The sequence below is a fragment of the Hemitrygon akajei genome, chromosome 19 (genome assembly GCF_048418815.1).
Source record: "Hemitrygon akajei chromosome 19, sHemAka1.3, whole genome shotgun sequence".
NCBI classification, from domain to species: domain Eukaryota; kingdom Metazoa; phylum Chordata; class Chondrichthyes; order Myliobatiformes; family Dasyatidae; genus Hemitrygon; species Hemitrygon akajei.
This window is the reverse complement of record NC_133142.1, coordinates 28,735,635-28,763,070: the sequence shown is the minus strand read 5'-3', so window position 1 is coordinate 28,763,070 and position 27,436 is coordinate 28,735,635. Positions and strand designations below refer to the sequence as shown.

General features: G+C 39.2%; 2 protein-coding genes across 4 annotated transcripts in view; one reads left to right on the top strand and one right to left on the bottom strand.

Annotated features, from left to right (window-relative positions):
• Nucleotides 1-14,386, top strand: part of psmd6 (proteasome 26S subunit, non-ATPase 6) — a 29,245-nt gene extending 14,859 nt beyond the window's left edge. Inside the window, exons 5-8 of the mRNA XM_073072315.1 lie at nucleotides 12,450-12,558; nucleotides 12,756-12,924; nucleotides 13,921-13,998; nucleotides 14,089-14,386. Of these exons, the coding sequence (XP_072928416.1) occupies nucleotides 12,450-12,558; nucleotides 12,756-12,924; nucleotides 13,921-13,998; nucleotides 14,089-14,185 (453 nt within the window). The 3' untranslated portion in view covers nucleotides 14,186-14,386. The remainder of the gene's footprint in view (nucleotides 1-12,449; nucleotides 12,559-12,755; nucleotides 12,925-13,920; nucleotides 13,999-14,088) is intronic.
• A 988-nt stretch (nucleotides 14,387-15,374) lies between these two features.
• The window catches only part of atxn7 (ataxin 7), a 140,655-nt gene continuing 128,593 nt past the window's right edge, over nucleotides 15,375-27,436 (bottom strand). For all 3 annotated transcript variants that reach the window (XM_073072311.1, XM_073072313.1, XM_073072312.1), the window contains 4 exons: nucleotides 24,635-24,827; nucleotides 24,285-24,406; nucleotides 20,804-21,785; nucleotides 15,375-18,601 (listed from right to left, as the gene is read on the bottom strand). In XM_073072311.1, coding sequence (XP_072928412.1) covers nucleotides 18,584-18,601; nucleotides 20,804-21,785; nucleotides 24,285-24,406; nucleotides 24,635-24,827 — 1,315 coding nt within the window. In that variant the 3' untranslated portion in view covers nucleotides 15,375-18,583. The remainder of the gene's footprint in view (nucleotides 18,602-20,803; nucleotides 21,786-24,284; nucleotides 24,407-24,634; nucleotides 24,828-27,436) is intronic.

The window sequence follows — 27,436 nt, the reverse complement described above, 5'->3', positions numbered from 1 at the left end:
CAAATCTGTGCATTATGATTCCGTTGCACTGTACAGACATGCAAGTTTATAAGTCTAATGGCTTGTTGAAAGAAGCTGTCCCATAGCCTGTTGGTCCTGGCTTTAATGCTGTAATACTGTGATATCGTCCAGGAATGAAAGGGTTAATGTATAAGATGCATTTGATGGCTCTGGGCTTAGAGGAATGAAGGGGTGGATCTTATTGAAACCTCCGGAATATTATGAAGTCTATAGTGGATGTGGAGAGGATGTTTTCTATAGTAGGCTTGTCTAGGGCCTGAGGATACAGCCTCAGAATAGAGGGACGTCTATTTTGAACAGAGAGTAGAAGGAATTTCTTTAGCCAGAGAGTGGTGGATCTGTGGAATTCATTACCACAGACAACTGTGGAGGCCATGTCATTGGGTATATTTAAAGTAGAGGTTAATAGGTTCTTCATTAGGACGTCAAAGGTTACAGGAAGAAAGCTGTAATGGTGTTAAGCATGATAATAAATCGGGCATGTTGGATTGGCAGAGCAGATTCGATGGGCTGCTATGTCTTACTGACTTGTGGATCCCAAAGAGCATTGATGTGTAGAGGAACTTAGGAGTACAAATCTATTGCTCCTGTAAAAGCCGCAGTACAGGTGAATAGATGATGAAGTCAAGATGCCATCATCCTTTATTGGGTTTATTTATTTATCTATCACTTATACATCAAAACATACAGTGAAGTGCGTCATTTGCATCTAACAACCAACACAGTCAGGTGTTACCATACGTTCTGGTACCGACATAGCATGTTTACAAGTAGCCCCAGCCCTTTTCCCAACCACCCACTCACATACAGTCAGGCCGTCAGCAGGCCTCCCACCTCTAGTCCTTGGCCCCAGACTCTCAGACTCGCACCATCATGCCTCCAATCTCCAGTCCCTTGCCTAGACTCACTGACATTGAGCCACCAACCGCTGGACTTCGCCAGTCTCTGGGTATCGATCCCAAGACTTGCCAGTGACAGAATTTTAACCTTCTAGCTGCAGTCTCCGATCACTGACCTCTGGTTTTCGACCCCAGGACGAGCTGATCATAGGTCCCTGACCTCAAGACCTGCCAACAGACTTTGTGCCTCCAAGCTACAGACTCACTAACCTTGGGCTCCAACCCCAGGACTCAGGGACAGTGGGGATCACTGGTCTTCAATCTCCAGTCCTGCAAACTTCATCTCCTCGGTGGCTTCCGAACCTTGAGCCCTCGGTGTTGAATCCTGACCCCCATTTCCTTCCTCCAAGTCTACATTCACCCTGACCTCTCGTCCACCACTGACTGCGAGTATAAAAACTGGGAGGTCATATTGCATCTGCATTAAATTTTAGTTAGCCCACACTTGGATTTCCAAGCAGCACACTAACGATAACATATGGAGGCTTTGGAGTGGGTGTAGAAAAGGTTCACTAAGATGTTACCTGAATATAGCATGAAGCTATAAGGAGAGTTAGGACAGACTTCAGTTTTTTCTTGTTCTCTCTCTAGCTTTAGAGGGTATAAAATTGCCCAGGATGGAAGCGGGCCATTTGGACTGACTTGTCCTCATCAATCATGGGATCCCTTCACCTAACGCTTTTCAGCCTGTTTCACCAACATCTCTTTACAGTTTAAGACTATCCTCCATATCATTATTAATCTTTATGTCATTCACAAACTTACTGATTTTGCCTCCGATAGCCATTTCCAAATTGCTTGCACATTGCAAATGGTAAGGGTCCAAACTTTGATCCTTCTAGGACACTTTTGGTCACCTAGATCCAGTCACAAAAACATCTCACCCTCTGTATTCTATTGCCAAATCAATTTTGAATCCAATTTGTGAACTTGCCATGGATTCCAAGAACCCTACCTATTGAACCTGTCTTCCATGTGAAACCTTATAAAAGGTTTTACTAAAATCCATGTAAATCACATCTACTGCCCTTCCCTCGTTGATACATTTTAACTCTTCAGAGAATTAAATGAAGTTGGATATACAGGATCTGCTCGTAACAAAGTCTCTGATGTAGTGATTAATCACCTTTCTAAATGATTAATCCACTCCCACAGATTTTCCCCTACCATCTTCCCTGCCATTGTTAATAGGAACACAGGATTATTATTACCACACTTTTCATTGCTATCTCCCTTGAAAAGGAAGACCATATTTACATCCAGTCATCTGGTATGTTACTGGTTTCCAGTGAAGGTATAAAGCTCTCCGATAGATCCACAACTAAAATTATGAGAGACATAGTGTAGCAAGTCTCTCCATCTCCAGGATGGAAATTACAAATACTAGAAGGTAGAGGTTTAAGATGAAATAAAGAAAGTTTAAATGAGATTTGCGAGGCAATGTTTTTAAAAAACATAGATAATATTAGTAACTGGAGGATGCTACTGAGGGAGATAGTAAAAGCAGATATGAAAGCAATGTTTAAGATTAAACACCCAGGGAATAGAGGGAAATGAACTATGTGCGGGCAAATGAGTTTGGATTGGCATCATGATCTGCATTGGTGTGGTGGGTCAGAGAGTCTGTTCCTGCTGTAGTATTCTATGTTCATATCTTTGATCTTCGATTGAGTTTCTTTGTTCCTGCCCTAAATCAGGAGCCAGAATATGTTGTTTCTAATGTAGGTTAAATAAGACCATTTTATGTTTGAAATCAGCTCAAATTCCCAGGTTCTTGTGTAAATATTAGCCATTTGCAGATAACACAATGTTCAGAGTGAAGAAGGATGTCATAGGGTGCAGCAGGATATAGATAAGTTACAGACATAGATGAACTTAATATAGTATTAATCTGGTTTTCCAGCAAAGTGCTACTATAAAAATTGTTCTGGTTGTTTGCTTGCTCTTTATGACACATTGCTCTGTCCAAATTATTTGCCACAGTTTCCAATTAGACAGGACTATATAGGCAAAATTCTACATTGGGGTTTAGGGGGTGGGGGTGGTGAGTTTGCATTCCTCAGAAATAGTCCATGCTGCAATTTCCTGTACCGTGAAGCATTGTCATCTGCACATGTGTCAAGAAGCACGACTGAAAAAATAATTTTCTCCATATCTCCAATTTTCAGATAGAGAATGTGTTACTATAAATTTTAACTGCCCAGATGGCCATAACATGGGGGTTGCCTGTATTTTGGAAAGTAATCCTTTGCTTATGAAATACTGTAATAATGTAAACAGTTATGTAAATGTAAATCATTCCTTCCTGTTTTGGCTTTGCAACAATTTTAGATCCTGTGTCTCCTTCAAACATTGATGCACTCTGAAAGGAATGATTGCAAGGAAAGCACTGGTAATTGCCAGTAGTTAGTAAATATGTATTAACATAATAAGTGCAGCAAAGCGGTTGGCACTGTGCATTTAAATTTTACCCAGTCTGTGGTCTCACTTTGACTCAGAGTTTTATGAGAATAATGATGTGTTATCTTAATCCATTTCCTAACAGTATATTATGGTACATCTAAGGGGATGACTAGTGTAGGAAATGGGAGGTGAAATCTGTTAATCCAGTTAGGTTTTTACTTGTTTATGACTGAGCCACATTGTCATGACACAGTGAGAAGTATTTTATTCACCTGGTTGCCATCTCCTGGGAGTGCCTTCTAGTACAGGGAAGATCTTACCTTGGCACTCATCACTTACTTTGAAGAGAAGGTAAAAATCTATAAATCTGATTATTTTGCTAATTGCTAAGATAAAGTCAAAGAACACTACAGCACAGAAACAGTCTCTTTGGCCTATGTACTCAATGACATAGTATTATTTTGCCACCTGGACCATACCCTTCTGATCCACCTCTGGTCCTTCCATCACTGTTCCCTTTCCTGTACCCTATTTCCTCTGTCACTCATTTTCATCTTCCTCCTGGTTCCATCCAGCTACTCCAGAACGTTTCACCCACCAGATCCCCCTCCCCACTCACTTTCAATCTGCCCAAGTCCTTTATTTATCAGAATACATCTCTCAAGGTTGCTGCACAGGTTGATAGGATAGTTAAGAAGGCCTATGGGATGCTAAGCTTCATTAATAGGGGGTTGAATTCAAGAGTAGAGAGGTCATGTTGCAACTCTACAAATCTCTGGTGAGACCACAGTATTGGTAAGTATTGTACAGTTCAGTTCTGGTCACCTCATAGGAAGGATGTGGAAGCTATGGAGAGGGTGCAGAGGAGATTTACCAGGGTGTTGCCTGGATTGCAAAACAAGTCTTATGAGGCAAGGTTAGCAGAGCTGGGACTTTTCTCTTTGGAACATAGAAGGATGGGAGGGGACTTGATAGAGGTCTTCAAGATTATGAGAGGCATAGGTAGGGCGGATAGTCAGTATCTGTTTCCCAGAGCACGAATAGCAAACACCAGAGGGCATGTCTACAAAGTTAAGGGAGGGAAGTTTAGGGGAGACATTGGGGTAAGGTTTTTACTCAGAGGGTTGTGGGTGCCTGGAATGACTTGCCGGGGATGGTGGTGGAGGCTAAAACATCAGGGGTATTTAAGAGCCTTTTGACAGGCACATGGATGAAAGAAAACTAGATGGTTATGGGGTAGTGTGGGTATAGTACTTTTTTTTAAGGAATAAATGGGTCGGCACAACATCGAGAGCCAAAGGGCCTGGTCTGTGCTGTAGTATTCTAGTGTCTAGTGTCTAATACGATACGTAGCCTTTGCATTCCTGTCTTTGCTTATCTTTCCTGTCTCTACCTTTAATTCTCCCTCGCCCCAACCTGGCTCCATCTGGAAATGTTCTTTTGTTAAGCTGTTTCCATTTATCACCCACCTAAAGCTGGTCCTCAATCTGGGCTAAATTTAAATGCAGTGTTAACTGCTTTTCTGTACTTCTTGTTAGTACGATCCATACACAGGGCCATTAGTTGAAGATTATGGGAATGTGCATTGTCATTGTGACATATCCCCTTTGTCCAGTTCATAGGAAATGCAAAACATAGTAAAATGATCTTCAGCAAAAAGACAAGATAAGTATAGGTATCAACCACAAAAGGAGAAGATGGTGGAATGATTGATAAATCATGTCAGTCGACAGTAAGATAAACAAAAAAATGTAGAAGAAAGATGTATTTTGTTAAAAAGGTAGATGGAAGAATTTGGGAAAGAATTCCACAAAGCATGTACAAGAATACAGAGTCAGATGTATAAGGGCTCAGATTATGGCAAGGATGCTAGGGCGGAGATTCATTGGGATAAATTCATGGAAACAGAAGAGGATTGAGATATTAATCCCAGTTCTGGATAAGGGCAGGATTCAGCAAACATTTGAACTTAAAGGGGAAAATAGAGGTGACACCAGTTGGCATTAAAGTATTTTACTCTAGACCCAAGGATAACTAATAGATTTAACTGCATCTGGTCAAGCTGGACTTGGTTTAATGGTAGATCATTGACCACTCCATTAAATGTGGACTTGGTATTCAGGCACTGATTCTTTTGGCAAGGCTAGTTTGAACACATTAGGTCTTTAATTGGGCATTACATTGCTAGCAATCACACTAATGATCCAGCAGTTAACTGAGAAAACAATTTGTGGTCGAGCAAAGTTTTGTTGTTTCAAATATAATGTACAAGTGGCTTTTCACAGTATGTGACTTGGATAGGTACATGGATGGGTGCCAGGCTGGGGAGTGGAGGGGAGAAAATGTAAAGGTGGTGACAGGAAAGATAAGCAGGAATGCAAAGGCTGCAAGTTTTGTGTTCTGATAAACAAGGGAGATGAGGGCAGATTGGAAGGGGATCCGGTGGGTGAAATGTTCTGGAGCAGCTAGATGGAACCAGGAAGAAGATGAAAATGAGTGATAGAGGAGGGAGGGTATGGGAAATGGAACAGAAGTGTGAAGACCAGAGGTGCATCAGAAGGAGGGTGAGAGGGGAACTCAGGAAATAAAAGGTTACCTAAATCTGGAAAATTCAATATTCATACCATTGACTTACAGACCGCATATCAATCAAGTCAAGTCAATTCACTTTTATTGTCATTTCGACCATAACTGCTGTACAGTACATAGTGAAAATGAGACAACGTTTTTCAGGACCATGGTGTAACATGACACAGTACAAAAACTAGACTGAACTACGTAAAAAAAAAACAGAGAAAGCTACACTAGACTACAGACCTACACAGGACCACATAAAGTGCACAAAAACAGTGCAAGCATTACAATAAATAATAAACAGGACAATAGGGCAAGGTGTCAGGCCAGGCTTCGGGTGTTGAGGAGTCTGATATGCAGAATATGAGGTGATGTTTTCATTGGACCAAGCATAAACAGGCTGTTGTGGGAATGGGAAGTTGAAATTATGTGCAACCAAGAGCTTAGGATGACAATTCTGAACAGCTCAGCAAAACAGTGAACTAGAATGTACTGAGTTTAGTTGATGTAGAGGAGAACACAACAGGAGCATCGAATGCAGCAGCAAACTTGGAGGAGGTGCATCTGAATCTCTGCCTCATCTGGAAAGGACTATCTCAGTCTCTGTGTAGGATCTTGTGAATAAAACATGCGAGAGTAATTTTATGTACTTAACAGAAGCTGCAGCCCTTCCATTATGAACAAGCCAAAAGCAGTCACCTTACACCGACATCATTGCATCAGACACTGTCTCTTAAAATGAATCCAACTCAATGACGCTGTTTCTGAATGATGTAAAACAGATTCTATTATGAACAATATGTGTCATTTTTCATCCACCACATTATCCTACACTGGCTCCCCCGACCCTAAAATTCACTAAAGCCAACATTGTGAGTGCTTCTAGAGCTTGTACGAGCGGCCTGCCACAGGTCGTATGTACCTTGGTTGGAATAACAGCAATGCCTCTGGCTCATCCGGGGGTATGCTGAAACACATATGGTCATGTTGTGATGCGGGGGGTTTCATAGTAGACCCACCAGGTCTTGGTGGTCTGATTTAAGGTGATCTAGAGAAATACGTTAGACTAACCCTTCCTATCTGCAAAAATCTTTTCGCCCCATTCCAAAACATAGAACAGGCCATCATAAGGTGGTGTTGATGTGCATCATGGCAAACAAAAACATATTATGTAGAACATGGGTCAAATGGAATCCAAAAATGCTGTATGCCATGAAGAAGTATAGTACTGTACAGAAGTCTTGGGTTCATGTATATAGTTAGGGTGCCAAAGACTTGTACAGTACTGTAGTAATTTTAGTTATTATACTGTATTGCCACAAAAACAACATGGTGTATGTGAGTGATGATAAACCTGATCCTGATAATGGGTCTCAATTGTGGACTGAGAGTGGGAAGGAAATGGGGGGTGGGGGAGGAATCATGTTTGGGAAAGGGGAAGAGACAGGACAAGGATGTAATGATCAATAAACTAATTGTTTGGAATCAAGTGACCTTGGTGCCCCAGGGCTGGGCATATCTGCACCCACATCAACCCCCAGCACTCCTCTGCCACCTGTCCCAAAGCGCTCCACCCTCGCTGTTCCCAATATCCTTTGCTCCTGCCAGATTTACAAACTTCCTGTCTGCTCCACACTGACAAATACAGTACTTTGGCACCCTACCTTGGCTGTCCTGTATGGTCTTGTATGTGTAGTTAAGACTTTTGCACAGTACTATAGGATTAGATGTAAAAGAATTACTCCGGAGGGCAGAACACTGCTGAGCTGCCGACCAGGTGATCATGGCATCAGGAATAAAATTGCCCGGCATCCGTAGTGGCTGCCTGTACACCAACTCAGCTGCAGAGGACTGCAAATCCTATTTTGGAGCCATTCTGAGCCCCAGCAGGACTCAGGGGAGACAGTCGTACTAACACTTGTCAGTCAGGGAGCCACTCACACAGGGCTTTGGACTGTGGGTGATAATGCTATGGTGTGATGCAATTTAACACCGTGGTTCTGGGCCTCTGTGGCTGAGATGTCTGTGATGCGAATTGGGGACCGTGCTTGGAAGAAATATCAGATGGAGTGCTGAACAGAGCAAGCCAGTTTTGGTGAATGCCCAAACCACATCCACAGCCATCATCGATGCTAGAGGGACAACCTCTGACCACCCGTTGGTACAGTCCACCATGGTAAGGAGATGCATGAAACCTTGGGGTGGGAGAGAGGACCAACCAATTCCATATTGACATGGGCAAACCATCGTTCAGGAACCTCGAAAGGTGCTGATGGAGCCAAAACATGATTTAATTTTCATCTGCTGACAATCATCAGCTGCACTCCAGTAGTGTAGTCCTTCCTAAGGCTGTGCCACACAAATTTTAAAGCACCCACTTTCTGCAAAGCCTTCCCACCCAGATGAGAAAGGCTGTGAATGGGGTTAAAAACAGTAAGCCTCCAGTTTGCAGACACTATGGGGCGAGAGCGACCGGTTGACACATCGCAAGGAGAGAAACTCTAGTGTCTCTGAACTTGACGTGAGCCAAACACAGGCCCTTGGCTGATGACCTGTAAGCCTGGACTTCTAGGTCGGTAGCTTGCTCAGATGCCATACCAGCAGAGTCAGTTCCACTGTGTATGGCATCAACAGACGTCCCTGAGAAACAATTAGCCATAGCATTATTTTTTCCTTCGATATCCTATATGTCAGTTGTGAATTCCAAAATGTATGTCAGGTGGCATTGTGCTTTGACCATTGTGTGCATGACAGGTTTGTGGTTAACAAATGCTGTGAAATGACGAACCTTGAGTCAAAAATAAAAATGGTGGACAGCCAAATAGAGACCAAGAAGCTCACAGTCAAACGTGCTGAACTTCCTCATGAGGAGGGGATGCCAGATGAAAGCCAGCAGTTGCCATACACCTCCAACCAACTGTTCTTGCATAGCACCCTCAGCATAGTCTGAGGCATAGGTAGTGATGGCTATTTGGGGATTGGGTGCATCAGCAGAGTCACTGTCATCGTCAAATGCTCTGTCGTGTCTGGTGACCACTTAAGCGTGCATTTAGGGGCACTGCCTTTAAGAGTACTTTATAAGGGGAGCATAAGTTTAGCAGCTCACAGAATGAACCTGTAATAGGAATTCACCACACCTAAAAACTTTTAGTGTTTTGGTAGCATGGGGCTGTGGAAAGTCCACAGTGGCGGCTTTTGACAGCAGAGGTGTCGTAACTTCTGAGGAGATGTGGTGGCAGAGAAAGTCAATAGTAAACATCCAGAAATGGCATTTAGCAGAGTCAATAATCAGCCCATGTTGGCTTAAGCCCTTGAAAAGTGTGCAAAGATGTGATGTGTTTAGTTTTGGATGAGCTGGTGCAAGTACGCTGTCCAGAAAAGAAGTCCTTTAACACAGAGTCCATTAGTCACTGGAATTTTTCAGCCCAGATGGCATGTGCAGAAATCTAAATAGACCAAACGGGGTTATAACAATAATTTTGGTGAAGTCGTCAGTGCACACAGGCCCCTAATTAAATAACTCCACTTTAGAAAAAAAATTATCTTTCTGGCTAAACGTGGCAAAAAGCCTTGAATATGTGGTACCGGGTAAAGATGGGAGGGTAGTGGCCGCATGGATGGCAACCACCATCTGGCTTGGGGATTAGGTGGAGGGGTGAAACCCAAAGGCTATTTGACCTGCATACAATGCCAAACATAGCATACTTAGCCTGTATGCCGGCCAGCTTTTCTGAGTACAGACTACGTGGGTGTGGACTGGTGAGCTAGTTATGGAAATGTAGTGCTCGACCCCATTCTTTGTGACTGTAGTGCAAAATGTGAGCTTGGTGAGGCTTGGGATTCAGCTAGCCGGCAAGTGAATTCACATGTGGTGGTGCATGCGCTAGCCAGAGTCATCAAGGGGAACTTAGTGGGGATCCAGGTAATGACTCAATGTTTTTTGCATCCACAAGCTAGCAGTTCTTAAGATCTACTAACTGTCCTTCAGCAGAGGTCTAGCAACTTCATCCAAGACAAAGTCCTCTGTGTAGTGATGTCTACTGAAGCAGTGTCACGCGTCGTGTCCCGTTAGTCCGGTTCCTGGTACTGCTCGCAGCTTCCAGTGAGAGTCCATTGCATTCTGCCTTATAATCAATGGGCGATGCTGGCAGCACTGTCTGTAATGAACAATTGCCAACCCTGGCAACTGGAATCCATGGTGGTCACAGACTTCCAATGTCCTGATGCTCTGGCACTGTCAAAGCTGCATGGCAGTCAGTACTTCTTGGCGTTCATGCCAAAGTGCATGTGGTAAAAACATAGACCCAGCATTGTCCAGTTTGGAGCCATAGGCATGTGTCTTCTGGATGCTCTGCTGATAGCCTACACTCAGCCTGGCAAAGATGCATAAGCTCTATCAGCCATTTAGCAAGCTTCCTATAGTCCTTCATGGGTGTATTAGCGAGGGCTGTGCAAACTTGATCAGGAATTTGATATGAGTTTAAATAAATAAATGATTCCATTTGCAGAAGAGATGGAAACTAATTAGCAAACATTCATGATAATTAGCAGTTGAGACAAAGGTGACTTATTTTACAATGACTTGTAATTTGGCATGTATTGCCTTTGGCTTTGTGGAAACAGTAACATTTTTAAAATATAGATAATTTGGGGGCAGAAGGAAATGCAAGGGGCAGGAAAGTGTTCTTAATTGAATAGTTCTTTGTAGAAATAACATGGACAGTGGATAGAATTGCTACCTGCATTCTGTAGCATAGCGAATGATAAATATCTGCTGTAAAAGACCCACTAATGGTTCATCCTCAAGCTAGATAGACCACTCTGTAGCTAATTACCGATAATTAAAGAATTCAAGAACACGTTCAGAACTATATTGAGTGTAAAATATAAGGTAGGAGAGCCTATCAATAAAAATGTTTTCTGTTTAGAAGTTTCATTTACAATCTATCACAAAGCTATTGACAAAATTTGATAGATTTTTACTAACAACCCTGAGTATTAAACTGAGACAGATAATTCAGATACTTGCTATGGAGAGATAAACATTTCAAACTAAGGGTATCAGAACCGTAAGTTAGATTTTTGTGTGTTTTTAAGTATACATTAATCTGAATTTGTAGGAATTTTCTTTCTAGTAAGCATTTCATCTTTAATTACCGTAGATTCCGTACTACAGAGCGCACCTGATTAAAAGCCGCAGGCTCTAATTTTAGAAAGAAAATCAATTTTGTACTTGTACAAGCCGCACCGGATTTTAAGCCGCAGGTGTCCCACGTTGTAATATGAGATATTTACACAGAAAGATATTACATGTGAGGATTTTTTAACTTTTAATTAAATCCGTATGGTAACATAAACAAATACATATTGCAAATGCTTTTTTTCGAACCGTGCCTGTAACACGGCTACTTTTAAATATACATACGTATCGGTAACACACAAATTACGTTGCGTATACTTTTTTACTGAACAGTGCACGAACAACATTCCAATATCTCCTAACGACTGGTAAAAAAATATATACTGCAGCCTACCAGGAAAAGTTATTGATCGCCTTTAACTTAAAAGCAGCGTTCTCGCGCGGGTCTAATGCGCTCGCCCCCACCTTTCCGTTTATCGCAAACCGGTATTTTCCCACAAGACGCGGCGAAACCGGATGTGACGTCATAGCATCCCGGGATGTAGTACAGAAAACAAATATACTTAAAACACTTCTAACTTTAACTAGAAAATACTAACAAATGAATTACTAAGTGAAAATATTATAAACTAAATAACTGCCATAAAGGCAGCACAATGCTTTTCTTCGAGTGTTTTCCATGTTGATGAGGGTGAGTACAAATGACTGATTTACAATAATTTAATTGTGAAAGTGCGCTTGATTTATCGTACAATTTCATTGGACCTCTGTGAACTACTCATCAATTTTATTGGTCTACTGTTACGAGGCAAAATGTTTTTGGTGGCATGAAAAAAAACCATGCATTAGCCGCACCGTAGTAAAGGCCGCAGTGTTCAAAGCTGTTCAAAGCGTGGGAAAAAAGTAGCGGCTTATAATCCGGCATCTACGGTAATTGAATAATACTAACTTCTCAATTGAGGATTTTTAAAAATTCAACTGATAGGACTAAAAGAAAATTATGCTCTAACCTTGGTGGCATCCTATCTCCATATTAGTGTTGATTCATTAGTATGATTAAAGGTTTAAATGGAGGGTTATTTCCATAAATGACTAAATGTATCATTGAGTATTTAAGTTATGAAATTATTCAAAAGTGTAAATCTTGGTTGAAAAACTAGCTCACATTCTTAATTATAGCTAGATTATTTGAAAGAAACATATATACTCCTTCCACAGATAATGAATATATAAAAGCCCACACCAAAGGCTGTGGATTCTAATTAATTGATATTTTCAGAATAGAGATTGAAAGACTTTTGAGTGTATCCAGGAGAAATTGATGTAAAAGATACAAATCCTGCACGAAGCCCATCATATTCTGCTTGATGCAAGCTGTTGAGAAATTCAATTGAGACTTTATTTTAATTTAGGTCATCAAAGGTGCAGAGATCCTTGAAGTTCTGCATAGCCTTCCAGCAGTCCGACAATATCTATTTTCCTTATATGAGTGCCGATATGGTGTTTTCTTCCAGTCTCTTGGTGAGTACCTGTTACCTTTGGCTTTGTGGAAACAGTAAAGCCGCTTTTAACTATAGGTTAGGCATATAGAATGTTAGTATCAAAATAACTTCACTGGTAACAAGTTTATCACAATGAAAGATGATTTTTAGTTAGTTTTTGTAGTATATGTTCTATGTGCATATTTAAAAAATTATAATAAACATTTTTCTCTTTAGCCACAGTAGAACAAGAATTAAAAAAGGACTGGCTCTTTGCTGCTCATTATCGCTACTATGTACGTGAAATGAGAATCTTAGCATATAGTCAGCTCTTGGAATCATATCGTTCATTAACGCTTACTTACATGGCTGAAGCCTTTGGTGTTGGTGTTGAGTTCATTGATCAGTAAGTAATTTTATATCCTGAGTATACTGAATTTAAACTTTTACTGACATTGAATATCACAGTATGGGCCCTTGGGCCCACGACATGCTGATCTTTTACCCTACTCTAAGATCAATCTAACCCTTCCCTCCTTCATGGCCCTCCATCTGCCTATCTGAGTTTCTTAAATGTCCCTAATGTATCTGCCTCCTCAACCATCCCTGGCAGGTTGCTCTACTGTGTAAAACATAAAACTAACCTCTGACATTCCCCCTCTTCAATTAAATTAAAATTATGCCCCCATGTATTAATCATTTCTGCCTGGAGGTGGGGTGGAGTCTGTCTATCCACTTTATTTATGCCTCTTAAAATCTTGTACTCTTATAAGTTACCTCATCCTCCTCTACTCCAATGAGGAAAATACTAGCCTGTTCAACCTATCCTTATATAGGACATGCTTTCTAAACCAGGCGGCATTATAACACCCTCGCAACAGCTCCCGTATCCTTCCTGTTAATGAGGCAGACGAACACAATATTCCAAGTGTTCAAGGTTTTATAGAGTGCAACATTACCTTGCAGCTCTTGCTCTCAAACCTGTGACTAATGAAGACCAACATAACACATGCTCCGCACCAACTCTTATCAATTTGTGTGGCAACTTTGAGGGAGAATGGATGTAGACCTCAAGATCCCTCCACACTGCAAAGAATCCTGAATTTTACTTTTAAATATTCACATGATTTTAATTATTTGTCTGATTTAACTTTCTTGAATCTATCGAGGCTTCTTGACATGTAACCTTTAATTCACACGGTAACATTTGTAAGAATATTAATAATCCTCTCAACATCTGTGCAAAGGGGTTGAATAGTGAAATCAGTTGAAAGTGACTTAAATCCACGATCTGTTCCCGAACAGATATTGAATAAGCATACCACTAAGAGCACTGCTTCAGGATTAGTTTTATACTGGGTGGTTTTTATTAAGGTTAGTAAAACTTCTTTTTGATTTACAGGGAACTCTCTCGTTTCATTGCTGCTGGTAGACTACATTGTAAAATAGATAAAGTGAATGAAATAGTAGAAACCAACAGGTACGTGTTACAGAAAGTTGACAAACTTTCACCAAATTTTTCTTACGATATTTTAACTTAAAAGTATTAACTAATCTACTGTAATTACAGGCCTGACAGTAAGAACTGGCAGTACCAGGAAACCATAAAGAAGGGAGATCTGCTATTGAACAGAGTCCAAAAACTATCACGAGTAATAAATATGTAATCTGTTTAATGGATGATAACTGTCTACAATGGCCATTAACTTTTGAATTGTTCTAGTTATTTCTCTTAGTATTTACAAATCATGGGTTTAGTTTGTGCCATTGTTTAACCTTTTATGTATGACAGACTTCAATGTTTACTTGGCTGTGTAAACAATTTGAGTAACTGTATATAAAATAAACACCCAACACCTGTTTTCAAATTTGTCTCCAGTATTTTAAAATGTGGATTTCCCATTTTTAAAATTGTGTTTAAACTTTGCACTGGGAAATTAAATGTTTTCAACTGCCTTAGTTTTCGTCCCACTATTATTTAGGTCCACCTTATCATGAAACATATTGTTTATTAGATTGCAAGAAGCGTAATGTTTGCGTCTAAACATAGAATTCAGTCGGGAGGGTAAGCAGCTTTTCAGTTAATTTCCTCAATCAAATTTATGGAGGGAAATTAGGTTCTAGGCAGCAACTATCAAGTAATTATCAGCAGTTTTCTGAAGTTAGAGGAGAAGCAAATGGCACTAACAAATAATATCATCCCTTCTGCAACTAACAAGAATGAGGTGATGTATTCAAGTATAAATGTGCCAATATGAGAGGGTAGAAAAGCAACGAGATTAAGGTGTGGAAATTTAACATTGCTATATTACAAAAAGCATTGCGGCACACATTGAGGAATAAAAAATAGTTAAAGTGCAACAATTTTAGCCAAAGCTACAGTTTGAGTTTTCAAAAAAATTAAGATAATGTAAATGTCACAAAAGATTCCTTATCCCCCACATAAAGAACAATTTCCTTTCTTTACTACTGACCATGTCTAAATTAGTTTCCTTTTGCAGGTGGTCAATGGAGTGTATTAGCAACTCAACCATTACATTCGTCTCTCAAACTAAGCTACACAATAGAATTCTCTACATTAATGTAATAACATTTTGCACTTGGACTGAATTAACAGGATTTTAAAGGAGAACATGGCAGAAATCTTATATGCAGTTTCAAACGAACCATAGCATCCTAATTTAAATTTTAAAATTATATTAAATGCAAAACATCCTAAAATATGAAATTGTACCAGGCAATTGTCCATAAATTAGGTTTCCTACCTAATCCAAACTATCACTTTATCAGAGATAAAATCAACATGTTCAGGCTTTAGTAGATTTTGTATTTTAATTCCCAAATAGTAGACAGAGACTTGATTTGTTATAAATAACAGTATAAATTATTTTTATTTACAGACCTTGTTACAAAACAAATAGACTATACATTTTCAAATATCGAAAGATTCTGACCCATGACATTTGTTCATGAATTATACAGCAGGCAACACAAAGTCCAGCTGATACCATAGTGACCCAGTGCGCTTCATTATGCGTACTTCTGAAACTATTCACACTATTACACAGGAGGTTGCTTTTAGAACCAAGCTCAGAACAGGAGCAAGATGCTTTGCTATCAGGCGTACATTCACATTTGAGATGTGTAGTGTTAAACTCTTCACATGTCTCTATTGCTTTTGTCATTGCAATTGTTTTATTCCTTACATAAACCTGAATCAGTTCAGGTTTGAGTGCCTATTAAGACAATACTTGTGTTCTAAATGATCAACTCAGCATTTTAAAATAACTCATGAATTTTCAGTACGAGTATAGGTTTTGCTGAGAAACTATTTTATGGGAAGACATACTGCTGACATTGTATTTTCTGGAACAGTTTCTAACCCTATTTAAATCAACAAAGAACTTTAGGAGATACTCAGCAAAATCCAAGATATTTCCTTTCAAAAAGGCACCATCACCTTCAAAATTGTCAGGATGAGAATATTTACATTCCAGTAGTATTAGATACTATGGGACCATGGGTAAAACTCAAAAGTACAATTATTTTAATAAGCCAAGCTGAACATCAATAGTGCTTTAGACCTCTTTCATAGTCAAAATTATTTAAAACATGGTATTTCAACAAAGGTACAGAAATGTAAAGGCCTTTTTGTTTTGCTCTTGGCTGGTGGTATAACCACATACAAATATACATACAAATCAAAAATTGGTTTCATTTCACAAGTGAAAGATTTACTGATTCCAAATTATTTTAAAGTTTAAGCATAATAAGAAATATTAGGAACTCACTAGGTGGAAAAAACCAAGCTCCTAATCAAAAGTGAGCATTTAAATATTTTTAGATGCTCATTTTAAACAGTCATTTTGAAGCAACTATCAGGCACTTTAACTTTTGACTAAAAGCTGCAAAACGTTCAAGTGGTTTTTCAGATGGGTCTGGGATGGTTTTTTATTAATGATTTTGTTACACTGGGAGTTAGACAACAAATGAATATATATTAGTGAAATAGTTTGAGGCTCTCTTCTCTTCCCTTCCCTTCCCCTCCCCCACTTCCAAAAAATAAATCATTTCACTCCCAAATTCCAAAATGGATGAAAGTTTTTATAAAAAGTGCCCCCAAAAATCTTATACTGCAGGTATTTTGCATTAGTAACTGGGCAGTGAATATCTAAACAATAAGGTACATTTACCTGTTATTTATTAATTCCTAAATAAATAAATACCAGATGATTTCAAAATTGTACCAAAACTGGATATAAGAAAATGACCTGTGCAAAAATACATATTTAATATGTACAATTTTAACAAAATATGCATTCTGAAATAGGGATATTTCCATACTTTTGTATAATCCATTAAACAAGAAAATTCAAAATAAAAGGTACAAAAATTGTGACATACTTTATCTCTTAGCTTGTTGAAAACTGGGGTAAGAAAACAGAGTTACAATTGGTAACTGTACCAAAGGAACAAGCTAGCTTCAGTATAAGCCAGTTTTAAAATATCTACTTGGATGCAAAAGGTATGCCATTTATTACAGCAGAGAGGGGCATTTTTCTTTCCTTTAAGAATTTTCTTAATAGCCTTTTGGAAATGGCATTACTGCTTGGTCACCAGTGTGAACTGTTCTGTGAATAACTGTTTGCAGAATGTGGCTCCTTTTATTGTTTTCCTGCCATTTATACAACAATGATTCTAAGAGTATTTAGCTATACACTATTTTATATTGTTTAAATTTATATAGAATTCACTACACTGCCCACAAAAATTAAGGTTAACTGGGCAAACTGTATTAGTGTATGCTCACATTCTCCAGACTGTGCATAATTTGTCCTAAAATCTAGATTTGGGAGAAAAAGACAACACTAAGCTGACATTGCAAAAATTTGTTTTCTTCTGATATGCTCCCCAATTTTTAGACCAACAGGGAAAATGTTGAAAAGTGTGCAAATATTCACTAAAGTGGTCATTTTAAAGATTTTTGTGGAAATTTTCATTTCAATTTCATTTTGAAATCCCTGATTTAACATACTTTCGTTTATTTGACAAACTTACAACACCATCCCTTTTTATTAAAATTTATTCCAAAGTGGGAGTACGGATATAATCTATTAGTGCAAAAAATGTGGACTACTGATAAGCCATTGGGGGAGGAAGCAGCATACACTAAAATTTTATTTTCTCACCTTTTAAAACAGGCAAGACCAAGCTGCAAATGCCACCGAACCCCAGTAATTTGTACCATATACACAGTACAAAATAAATCCACGTCATAATGTCTTATTCATAAACTTAAAATTGGTGCATCTGTAGTCCATACATGATGCAACCTTTTTCAGCTCTCCAGTCTGCTGTATTTCTAACCAGGGATTAGTTAGAATTTACACAGTTTTTTAAAATGTACTCGCTATACACAAATCATTTGCTGGACTAACTTCCCATTGTTAATTTATTTCCACAATTTTCTGCACAAAAAAAAAGCCAAGATTTGTGGATTTAGCAAAAAAAAAATCAAAATATCTACCTGACACAAGTCAGCATACTTGGCAACTGTTTAGTTCAACTGTAGACAAAGTACACACGTCTCTTGGAAAAAATAAATACAACATATCTGCTCTGTGATATAAATTTCCAGTAGATGTTAAGGGGCTATGGAATTCCCATTACACTAGTAATTATGCTTAAACATCTGGCAGTTCAACATCCAAAACTGTAGCAAATGCACCCATCAGCAGTAAATAGTTAAAAACTGAACCTTTGCATAATTCTCAGATCAGTAGTCATTCTTCTATCTACGTACCTAATACTTAATACTGATTTGAACAACTGCAAGCCCAATTTTATCCATAATGTCCATGTCAATTCAATTTAAAATGTGTCACCACACAAAGTGACATTTCCACAAACTTGGCTTCTGAACCTGTATACAATTTTGATTCTACTGTCCACAGACCTGAGGAACAAGGGAAGTTGAGAAAACTCCAAGGCTTCTTGCAGTTCAGAGTGCCTATTTTTTACTTTTCAAAAAAGATGTCCAGTTTCTTCCAGAATAAAATTTGTTATCATGGTCGAGCCTTTGGCTGAAAAAAAAACAGTCCAATCATTAAATTCACAATATAAACACGAGAAGACTGCTTACTCAATTTAGTTTACAACAATCCTTACTCTTAAAGAAAATGAGTTAATAAACAAAGCCAGCATTAATTGCCCTTTGGAAGATTATGGTGTGACACCCCAAAGCACAACAGTTCCATGCTGTAGGCAATTCCATAATTTATACAAAAGTCATTTGGACAGTTCTACAGAAAGTGGCACTCAAAACAGCTGTAGAGATAAGAATCAGCACAGAAAGAGGCTCTTCAGCTCATCACATCCATGTTAACTACTGATTACCCACCTAGAGTTATCCCATTTACCAGAACTTTGTCTTATATGTGCCTTAATAATTCATGTATTGTCTAGATACTACTAAATGTAAGAGTCTATGTTCCCCACTCAGGTACTGCATTCCAGATTTTATCCATCTTACTTTAAAAATTCCTCCTCACTTCCCCTCTAAACCTCATCTCACTTACCCTAAGTAATAACTTCTGACATTTCTATTATGGTAAGATCCAAATGGCTGTCTGACAAGTCACCGATAAAACAAAGTTTAACATTATTCAAGCACAAAAATCTCAAGTTACCTTACCAGCACCTCAAGGATCAGGTTGTTGGAGAAGCTCTAACAAATAACTATCTGTTGTGGTATGCCAAGGTGTGTAAAGTGAATACTGTATGTAATTGTGAAAGACATGTCGACAGACCAGACTGCTATGTACTGAAAGCCATCAATCTTTTTGAATATTGTTGGAGCTGCCTTCAGACTGACAAGTAAGCAAGCCATCACATTCCAGCCTGGTGAATCACCTGCTATAGGATGCCCAGTCTCTGACCTCTCGAGTTTCTGGTCAATGGTGACTTGAATATTTCTGGAGATGGAAATGCCATTAATCGCAAGTCAAGAGTTGGTTGTCAGACAACCATATTGGAGAACATCAGAGTCTTAAACTTCAGGTACATACAGTAAGTTGCTTACCAATTATCAACCCAGGAATGAAGTATTTTTACGTTATGCTGATATGGCCTGCTTTATTTTCTATGGAGTCGCAAATGGAAAAGAATATTTAATCAATGGGCATCTAACTACCTGGCAAAGGAAGGTCATCCATGAAACTGGCATGGTTGGGCCAAAGATATTGCTCTAAGGGACTCCTGCATTGAGGTCTTCATAAAATGATCAGCCTCCAACAACTACAAATACCAATTTAAAAAATTCTTAAACAGAAAGAGCAACAAAAGACATTTTACCCTGCATCACCCAATTAGCCTGTTATCTGATTTTTAAAAATACTTTCAATGGAAACTGGTGCATATTGAGGTTTGCTCAGTAATATTGTAAATAAAGAGACAGGAATCATTTAACAATAAAGGACAACTAGCCAAGAATGTTGTCTACAAGAAGTGAAATGCAATAGTTTAACTTTCCATATGACCAAATGAGTTGCAAACTTTTTTTCAATTAGAGAAAAGGGTGTGCTTAAATATCCACAAGGCACCATTTATCTAAGCTATCTTCAACAGAATGGGTTTTTGTGATAAAAACACTCCTGTAGGTACATTTGGAAGGAGTAGACACATTTTGAACTATAAATCCAGTTTGCCAAGCCCCAGAAATTTGTAAAACTCATCAGTTAATTCTTTCAGTACAAAGTGCCTAGCTGATAATAGCCACTAATAAAACTGGAAAACTATTAGATTGTTCAGATACAAAGTCCTTTAACCCCATTTACCCTGAACAGCTCCTTATGGATTTCACTAGTTGTTCAAGGGGAAGATAGACAGGTATTCTTGCTGACAAAGTAGAGTCGCTGCTAAATTCTGACCTCTAACATTGAAACAGCATACAATATAAAAGTTTAAATTATTAAGATTCTTCACAATATGAAAGCATCGTTTTTGTTATATCTGGCAGATAATACCAAGTGTACTACAATAATCAAGAACAAATGAGATAAAGTTATAATTTTGGTGCAAAGTTCTTGATTTCCATGAACTTGCAGGCTGTTGTAGGAGTAAATAGATTAAATAGGACAACATTAAAGGTAATAGAAATATTTGCATAACAATATTATAATTTAACATTTGCCCAATTCTAAACCTAACCAAAATCATATGGTAGGAACAGGCCTGAGAGGTACTCTTAACACATGGCAACTTTGTCATACATTTCTACTTCATACCTGATGGAGGAGAGTGTTGTTGGAAATTCCTGGAGTTCCTGGGATCACATTAGCCTGCTTCGAATGAACATTGTTTACCACAGGTGATTTGGCTATCTTGTTCGATTTGTTACCAGTGTTTATGGTGCTTGAACCTGGCGAGCTTTTCCGTTTTTTTCCTTCCAGCTTGTCCAGTGGTACATGTGGGTGTGAAAAGCTACCATGCAAATTTGCAGATTGTTCATTGGATTGATGGACAAATGGCCCTAGTGAAAGAGTGGAATCACTACTGTTCATAACCACACTCATCCGTTTAATCGATTCTGCAGGAATCCCCATTTGAAGCCCTTTTCCTGACTGGTCATGTTTGAGACCTAAAGAATTCATTTTGTTTGTACAATTGAGGCCAATGTTGTGGGTACTGCTGTGAGATGATGAGAAACATAATGAGTAATTAGACGTCCCTAGATTTCCAGAATTCACACAATTTTTCTTCAGAGATTCTGTGGAATGAGTGGAAGAATGCAATGGCAGTGCAGAAATATTTTTCCTCTTCTTTCCAGAACTGCTGCTGTTATTGTTGCTACTGGAGTTACTATTACTGTTACTGCTGGTAGATGATGAATCTTTAGGTTTAAAAGACTTGCTGGGTTTCACTTTTTGAGGTTTATTAAACACATGTGAAGGAACTGAAGAAAGCCCAGAAGGCATCACAGAAGGTGAAGATATATGTCTAGATTGCATACAATAAGCAGGGTCTATGGCGCCCAAGGCAGCAGGGTGAGCATTCAGAGTAGTTGCATATGATAGCACAGATTTACTTTCAATTGATGTAAATGAAGAAGAAACCAACACTGGAGATGTCAATGAGGAGGACACTGTTGTAGAGGAGACAAAACCTGCAGTATTGACACTAGAATGCGACTGCTGTGAGGAGATCATGCCAGTGCTGTGAGGGACTGACTGTGTTGATGTTGGACTATCCACTGCAGGAGGAATTTTTCTGAAAGAGATAAAAATTAAGATTTTTTTAACTTCCAAAATTGAGGATTTTAACTAAAAACTGACTTCACAAATACCCATCTAGACAAAAATTTGGGGGGAAAAAATGATTTAATTTAGCCACCATTATCTTTCTAGTTAACAGATACAATTAAAACGTAAGGTTTAATATTTTCAGCTCGTAGAGTAATAAAATTAATCAATCTACAATTTAACTACTTTTATTTTCAGAGGTCTAATCTTTGACTTTGAAGAATAATCTCACCGTTTCAGTTTCATAGTCTCCTTACATTTTCATTATCTGCTCTATTTGCAGATCTCAGGCTATATAGTTTATTCTCTCAGCTGTATCTGACTATGAAGAAGTTTACTCTATATTGTTCAGATTCTGTGTTGAATCAATATTTATCCAGAGTGTTTAGCATATTACTCAGACAGGGTGGATTACTGGTAAACTTTTGCAATTTTGGAAGTTGCCTTTTAGGAAAAGATGAGATGCAAAATCAAGGCTGCACATGCAGTCAGGTGGATATGAAAGATTCACATGCGAAAAGCAGCAGAGCAGTTCTCATGGCTTCCATGTCGAGATTTCTCAAAAACTTCCACTTGCATGCTGCCTCCTAGCACTTGGAAACTTGTCAGTTTATGAACTTATGCACTACCTCAAACTAGTACTTTGCTTAGCCAAGTAGGTATTTCCCCCCAAATTACTATACACAGGAAGACTGGGGCCACTGTTTTCTACCCCTATCATAAGCACTGCACCATAGCCATAGGTATCATTTCTGGCGTGCACATCCCCAAGACTGCATATATGTGCTCTCCTCCTCTAGTCTACTCTCAATAGAATTAAGGTAATCAAAATTCTCATGTGCTGACTTATACTGTCATGTGTACTCATACTCCTGTGACATACTTGGATCAAAAGATTTCACCCTTGGTTTCAAATTTATCCATAGACCTTCCACCAATCTCATCATTTTACATATTACTTCACAGAAGGAATCTGATTAGGTCCACGTCAGCTCCCAACAAAACAAACCTACGACTCCTTATTTTCCCAGTAGGCCTTCAACACTCTCTAACCTCCTGTTAACTTAATTCATTTCCCATACAGCTGCTAAGTAGTAATATTCTGTGGCCATTGCAATTACAAGCACATCTTGGGATGTAGAACAAACCCAAACCCATTGAGTGGAAATCCAGAGAATCATGGGGAGAATATGCAAACACAATTATCTGTGAATCCCAGCCAAACAAGCCTTCAAGATGATGTGAACACCCCCATTTTTGGTCCCTTGTGTACATCAATTTTATTACCAGAGGTAGCAACCCTTGAGCTGCCACAATCCTCCATTTTTGAAGTCCTCTCTATACCTTCCTGTGTCTGTACCTTTCTCTCCTCCAGGACCAGATTTGTGAACACCTTCCCCAATTCCTCTTGCAGCCTAGTGTAAAATTTTGATAATAACCATATAACAATTACAGCACGGTAACAGGACATCTCAGCCCTTCTAGTCCGTGCCGAACGCTTACTCTCACCTAGTCCCACCGACCTGCACTCAGCCATAACCCCCCATTCCTTTCCTGTTCATATACCTATCCAATTTTACTTTAAATGACAATATCGAACCTGCCTCTACCACTTCTACTGGAAGCTCGTTCCACACAGCTCTGAGTAAAGAAATTCCCCCTCATGTTACCCCAAAACTTTTGCCCCCTAACTCTCAACTCATGTCCTCTTGTTTGAATCTCCCCTACTCTCAGTGGAAAAAGCCTATCCACGTCAACTCTATCTATCCCCCTCATAATTTTAAATACCTCCATCAAGTGCCCCCTCAACCTTCTACGCTCCAAAGAATAAAGACCTAACTTGTTCAACCTTTCCCTGTAACTTAGGTGCTGAAACCCAGGTAACATTCTAGTAAACCTCCTCTGTACTCTCTCTATTTTGTTGATATCTTTCCTATAATTCAGTGACCAGAACTGTACACAATACTCCAAATTTGGCCTTACCAATGCCTTGTACAATTTTAACATTACATCCCAACTCCTATACTCAATGCTCTGATTTATAAAGGCCAGCATACCAAAAGCTTTCTTCACCACCCTATCCACATGAGATTCCACCTTCAGGGAACTATGCACCATTATTCCTAGATCACTCTGTTCTACTGCATTCTTCAATGCCCTACCATTTACCATTTAATGATTTTAAAAAGAAATTGGGAAGTTTTACAAAGTGAAAGGCATTATATAATTATATATTTATGTGGAATCCTGAGGAATATTTATCCATAAACCAACATTAATAAAAGCAAATATCTGGTTGGTCTTCCACTGTTATCCACAGGACCCCGTTGTGTACAAACCGACTACTTCAATTCTCAACTTACAAATAATTAACCATCTTTTGTAACGTCTGATTGAATTTGTGTGGAACAACTTTCACAAGTCTGAAAATGGAAAACCTTAACCATTTATTTTGTTATGTACTTACTTCCACATCTGTGAATTAAGATGTTTTTCAACCATGGAACTAAATGCACAACGAAAGTGGTCCCATCGTCTGTCAAACACAAAGCAGCCTCGGCCAATATGTCGGCTTCCAAAGGTGCAAAGCTAATTCAAAACAAGATTGTGGAGCAAAAATTCAGACTGATTGAAGAAATTGAGACTTAGTTTATCGGATAAGTTACACAGAATATTATTATTTGTCGACAGAAATAATTCAGACAAAACATATGCAATACTTGATATTAAATGACACAACATTGTAAAAATAGCTGGAAAAGTTCAATGTCTACCATAGCAAAGCAAGATATTTTGTTTTCAATTTGCTAAACTCACAGCTGCTGGTCGAGGGTGATGTCCAGAATAATAGCAGTCTAGCTTTTCCACCAATTCCTCTTTCTCTTCACATTCTCCCTCATCACTAGACAACCTGGACACCGAGTCTTGTCCTACAAGTGAGGGGTGAAATTCATGTACCGATGCAGTGTCAGTGATGGTATTGCCACTGTGCTGTAATGAACTGGCAGGCCTTCAAAATAAAATAACAAAGTTAACACTTGTGATCAGTCTCTAGAGAAAGCTACAATTTTATACCAAATACATCAAGAAAGACGTTTGTTTTGCATTACAAATAGCTTGTAACAGGACCCACGTCAAAACCAAACATTAACTTTTGAGGAATACAGCACTGCATAAAGTTCTCACTTTGCCAAATCATTACCAAATAGAATATGTTTACAAAACCATGGGTGATAAGGGATAGAAACAGGGACCACTGGTCTGACTAAATATGGAAAATGAATAATTATTGATCACTTGTTGTATTCAATTACTTATCATATTTGTATTAAACTCATCAAAAATTTGCCTATCCCCTCTACTATGGTTGTGGTCAATAAGCAAATGGTATTAAGATTGAATGTTTTATCACTTTTAAAAAATGTTAAGACCTCTAAATGATCTTGTATTTCAAGAGCAGACTTGCAGCAATCAGCAAAACTCACAGCCCCTTCAGCCTTTTAACAGGATCAAGGCTACTCAATTCAGGTGACATCCGATTCTAAAATTCTAATAAAAATCTATCAAGTGCAGTCTTAGAGAAGCAAACATCTATTGTCTCCTATAGCAGAGAGAGTATCAATTATAAATCTGAGTAAAGACTTTCTATGATCTCTGTCCTTGACATATGGTCCTAATATTCTAGACTAGTGGTCGCCAACCCATCAATCGCGATCGACTAGTCAATCTTTGAGACTTTCCCAGTTGATCCCGACAAAAAATGAAAAATAAATACACAAATACAGTTGAGAGATTGTTTCCGGGTTGCGGGGTTTTAGTTCTGTTCTTTCTGTCCAGTGTGCATGCGTATAGCTCTCCCGCACTACACAGTGTAATTCACTGGTCCCCAACCATCGGGCCATGAGGAAACGCTATGAGTCAGCTGCACTTTTCCTCATTCCCTGTCAGCCCACTGTTGAACTTGAACCCACACAAAGTCATCAGGCTACTAAACGCAGTGATACCCTCGAGCCAGGGATCACCGGTTGGCCTCGCGCGGCCGGCGGGAAGTGCCATCGCTACTGGCCTGGAGCGCTGCCTCTGAATCTGTTTAGCACACCGAATGTTCGTGGGGAACCCAGTGCTAAAATATTTGCAGACGACCTAATTCGGACTCAGCGTTTCGTAAGTATCAGAGCAGCTACCGCGCTGCGATCTACTGAAACAAACATTTGTCGGCCGATAGATCCTACAAGGGGGGCCTGCGGGCATTCTGTCGCACTCCCCGCTCGGTCGGCCGCGCTCTCCGGACCGTGACCGCCGCGGCCCCGGTATGGGGACCTCCGGCCCTGAACTTGTTTTCTCACCCCACCCACGACCAGCTGCACCTGGCCAAGGCGTCTGGCGGCGGGCAGGCGGAAGGCTGAGTTCGGGCCCGGAGGCTGTCTAATGAGGCAATGAAGCACTCAAAACTGCTTCAGTACCCTGAGTCCAAGCACCCAGCACTTAAAGACAAACTCGCTGAGTTTTCTCAGCGGAAAAAACATGAGCAAGCGGGACAGAAGCCGAGAGCTGCGAAAACTAGAATAGACTGGACATAAGGAACCTGCTTCAAGTATCGCTGTATTCCGGTCGTGTTTAACACCACCCCACCCCCATCGGCCGGTCCGCAAGAATATTATCAACATTAAACCGGTCCGCAGTGCAAAAGAAAGGTGGGTACCCCCGGTGTTTATATATTATTTCTACTTCCGGGTTGTGGGGTTTTACTTCCGGTCTTTTCTGCCCTGGTGCGCATGTGTGTAACTAATTGATGTGGGGTTGATCTTGCCTTTTACTAAGGCCGAGGTAGCGGATCTTGAGCTTAAAAAGGTTGGTGACCACTATTCTAGAGTGTTCAGAGTGAACACGTGCCGATATTTCAGGATGCCGTACTTTCAAACACCTTCCTAAAAGTATATCCATGATTAGTGTTAGGGAAACTAACATAACAGTATGCAAATATTAAACAATTAATTTAACAATTTAGCAAATTGAGCAGTTCGCATTGTGAAAATCTTCACAATTTACAGGCAAATGCACACTTCTAAACCCAATTCTTTTGTACGTCCAAATTTTGCAAAAGCACCTTATTGGTGAATTTATCACTACTCAAGTCCATGATCCTATTGACCCATTAAGCAATTATCTTGAATTATTTTTCCTTTTTTTTTTCAAAATCATTGAAGACTTGCACCAATACAAAATCTATTTAATATAATGCCAATTTTTTTTCCATAACTGGTTTTAAAGAATATATTAAACTACTGACCTACAATACAAATCTATGCACTAGAGGCCGTCATCATAGACACTATTTCTTGTTTGAATCGAGGTGTAAATAATCCTGTCTGTCAATCTATACAATTACTTTCAAAAGCGCAATTATATTAAAGTGAAACTGGCAGAAACATAATTAAACATTTGACACTTCATGTCTGTGAACAGACCTGAAAGTACTCGAATATTTACTTATTTATTTAGAGATAGAGTGTGGAACAGGTCCTTCCGGCCCTTTGAGCCATGCCACCAATTTAGCCCTGGCCTAATCACAGGACAATTCACAATGACCAATTAACCTACTAACCAGTATGTCTTTGG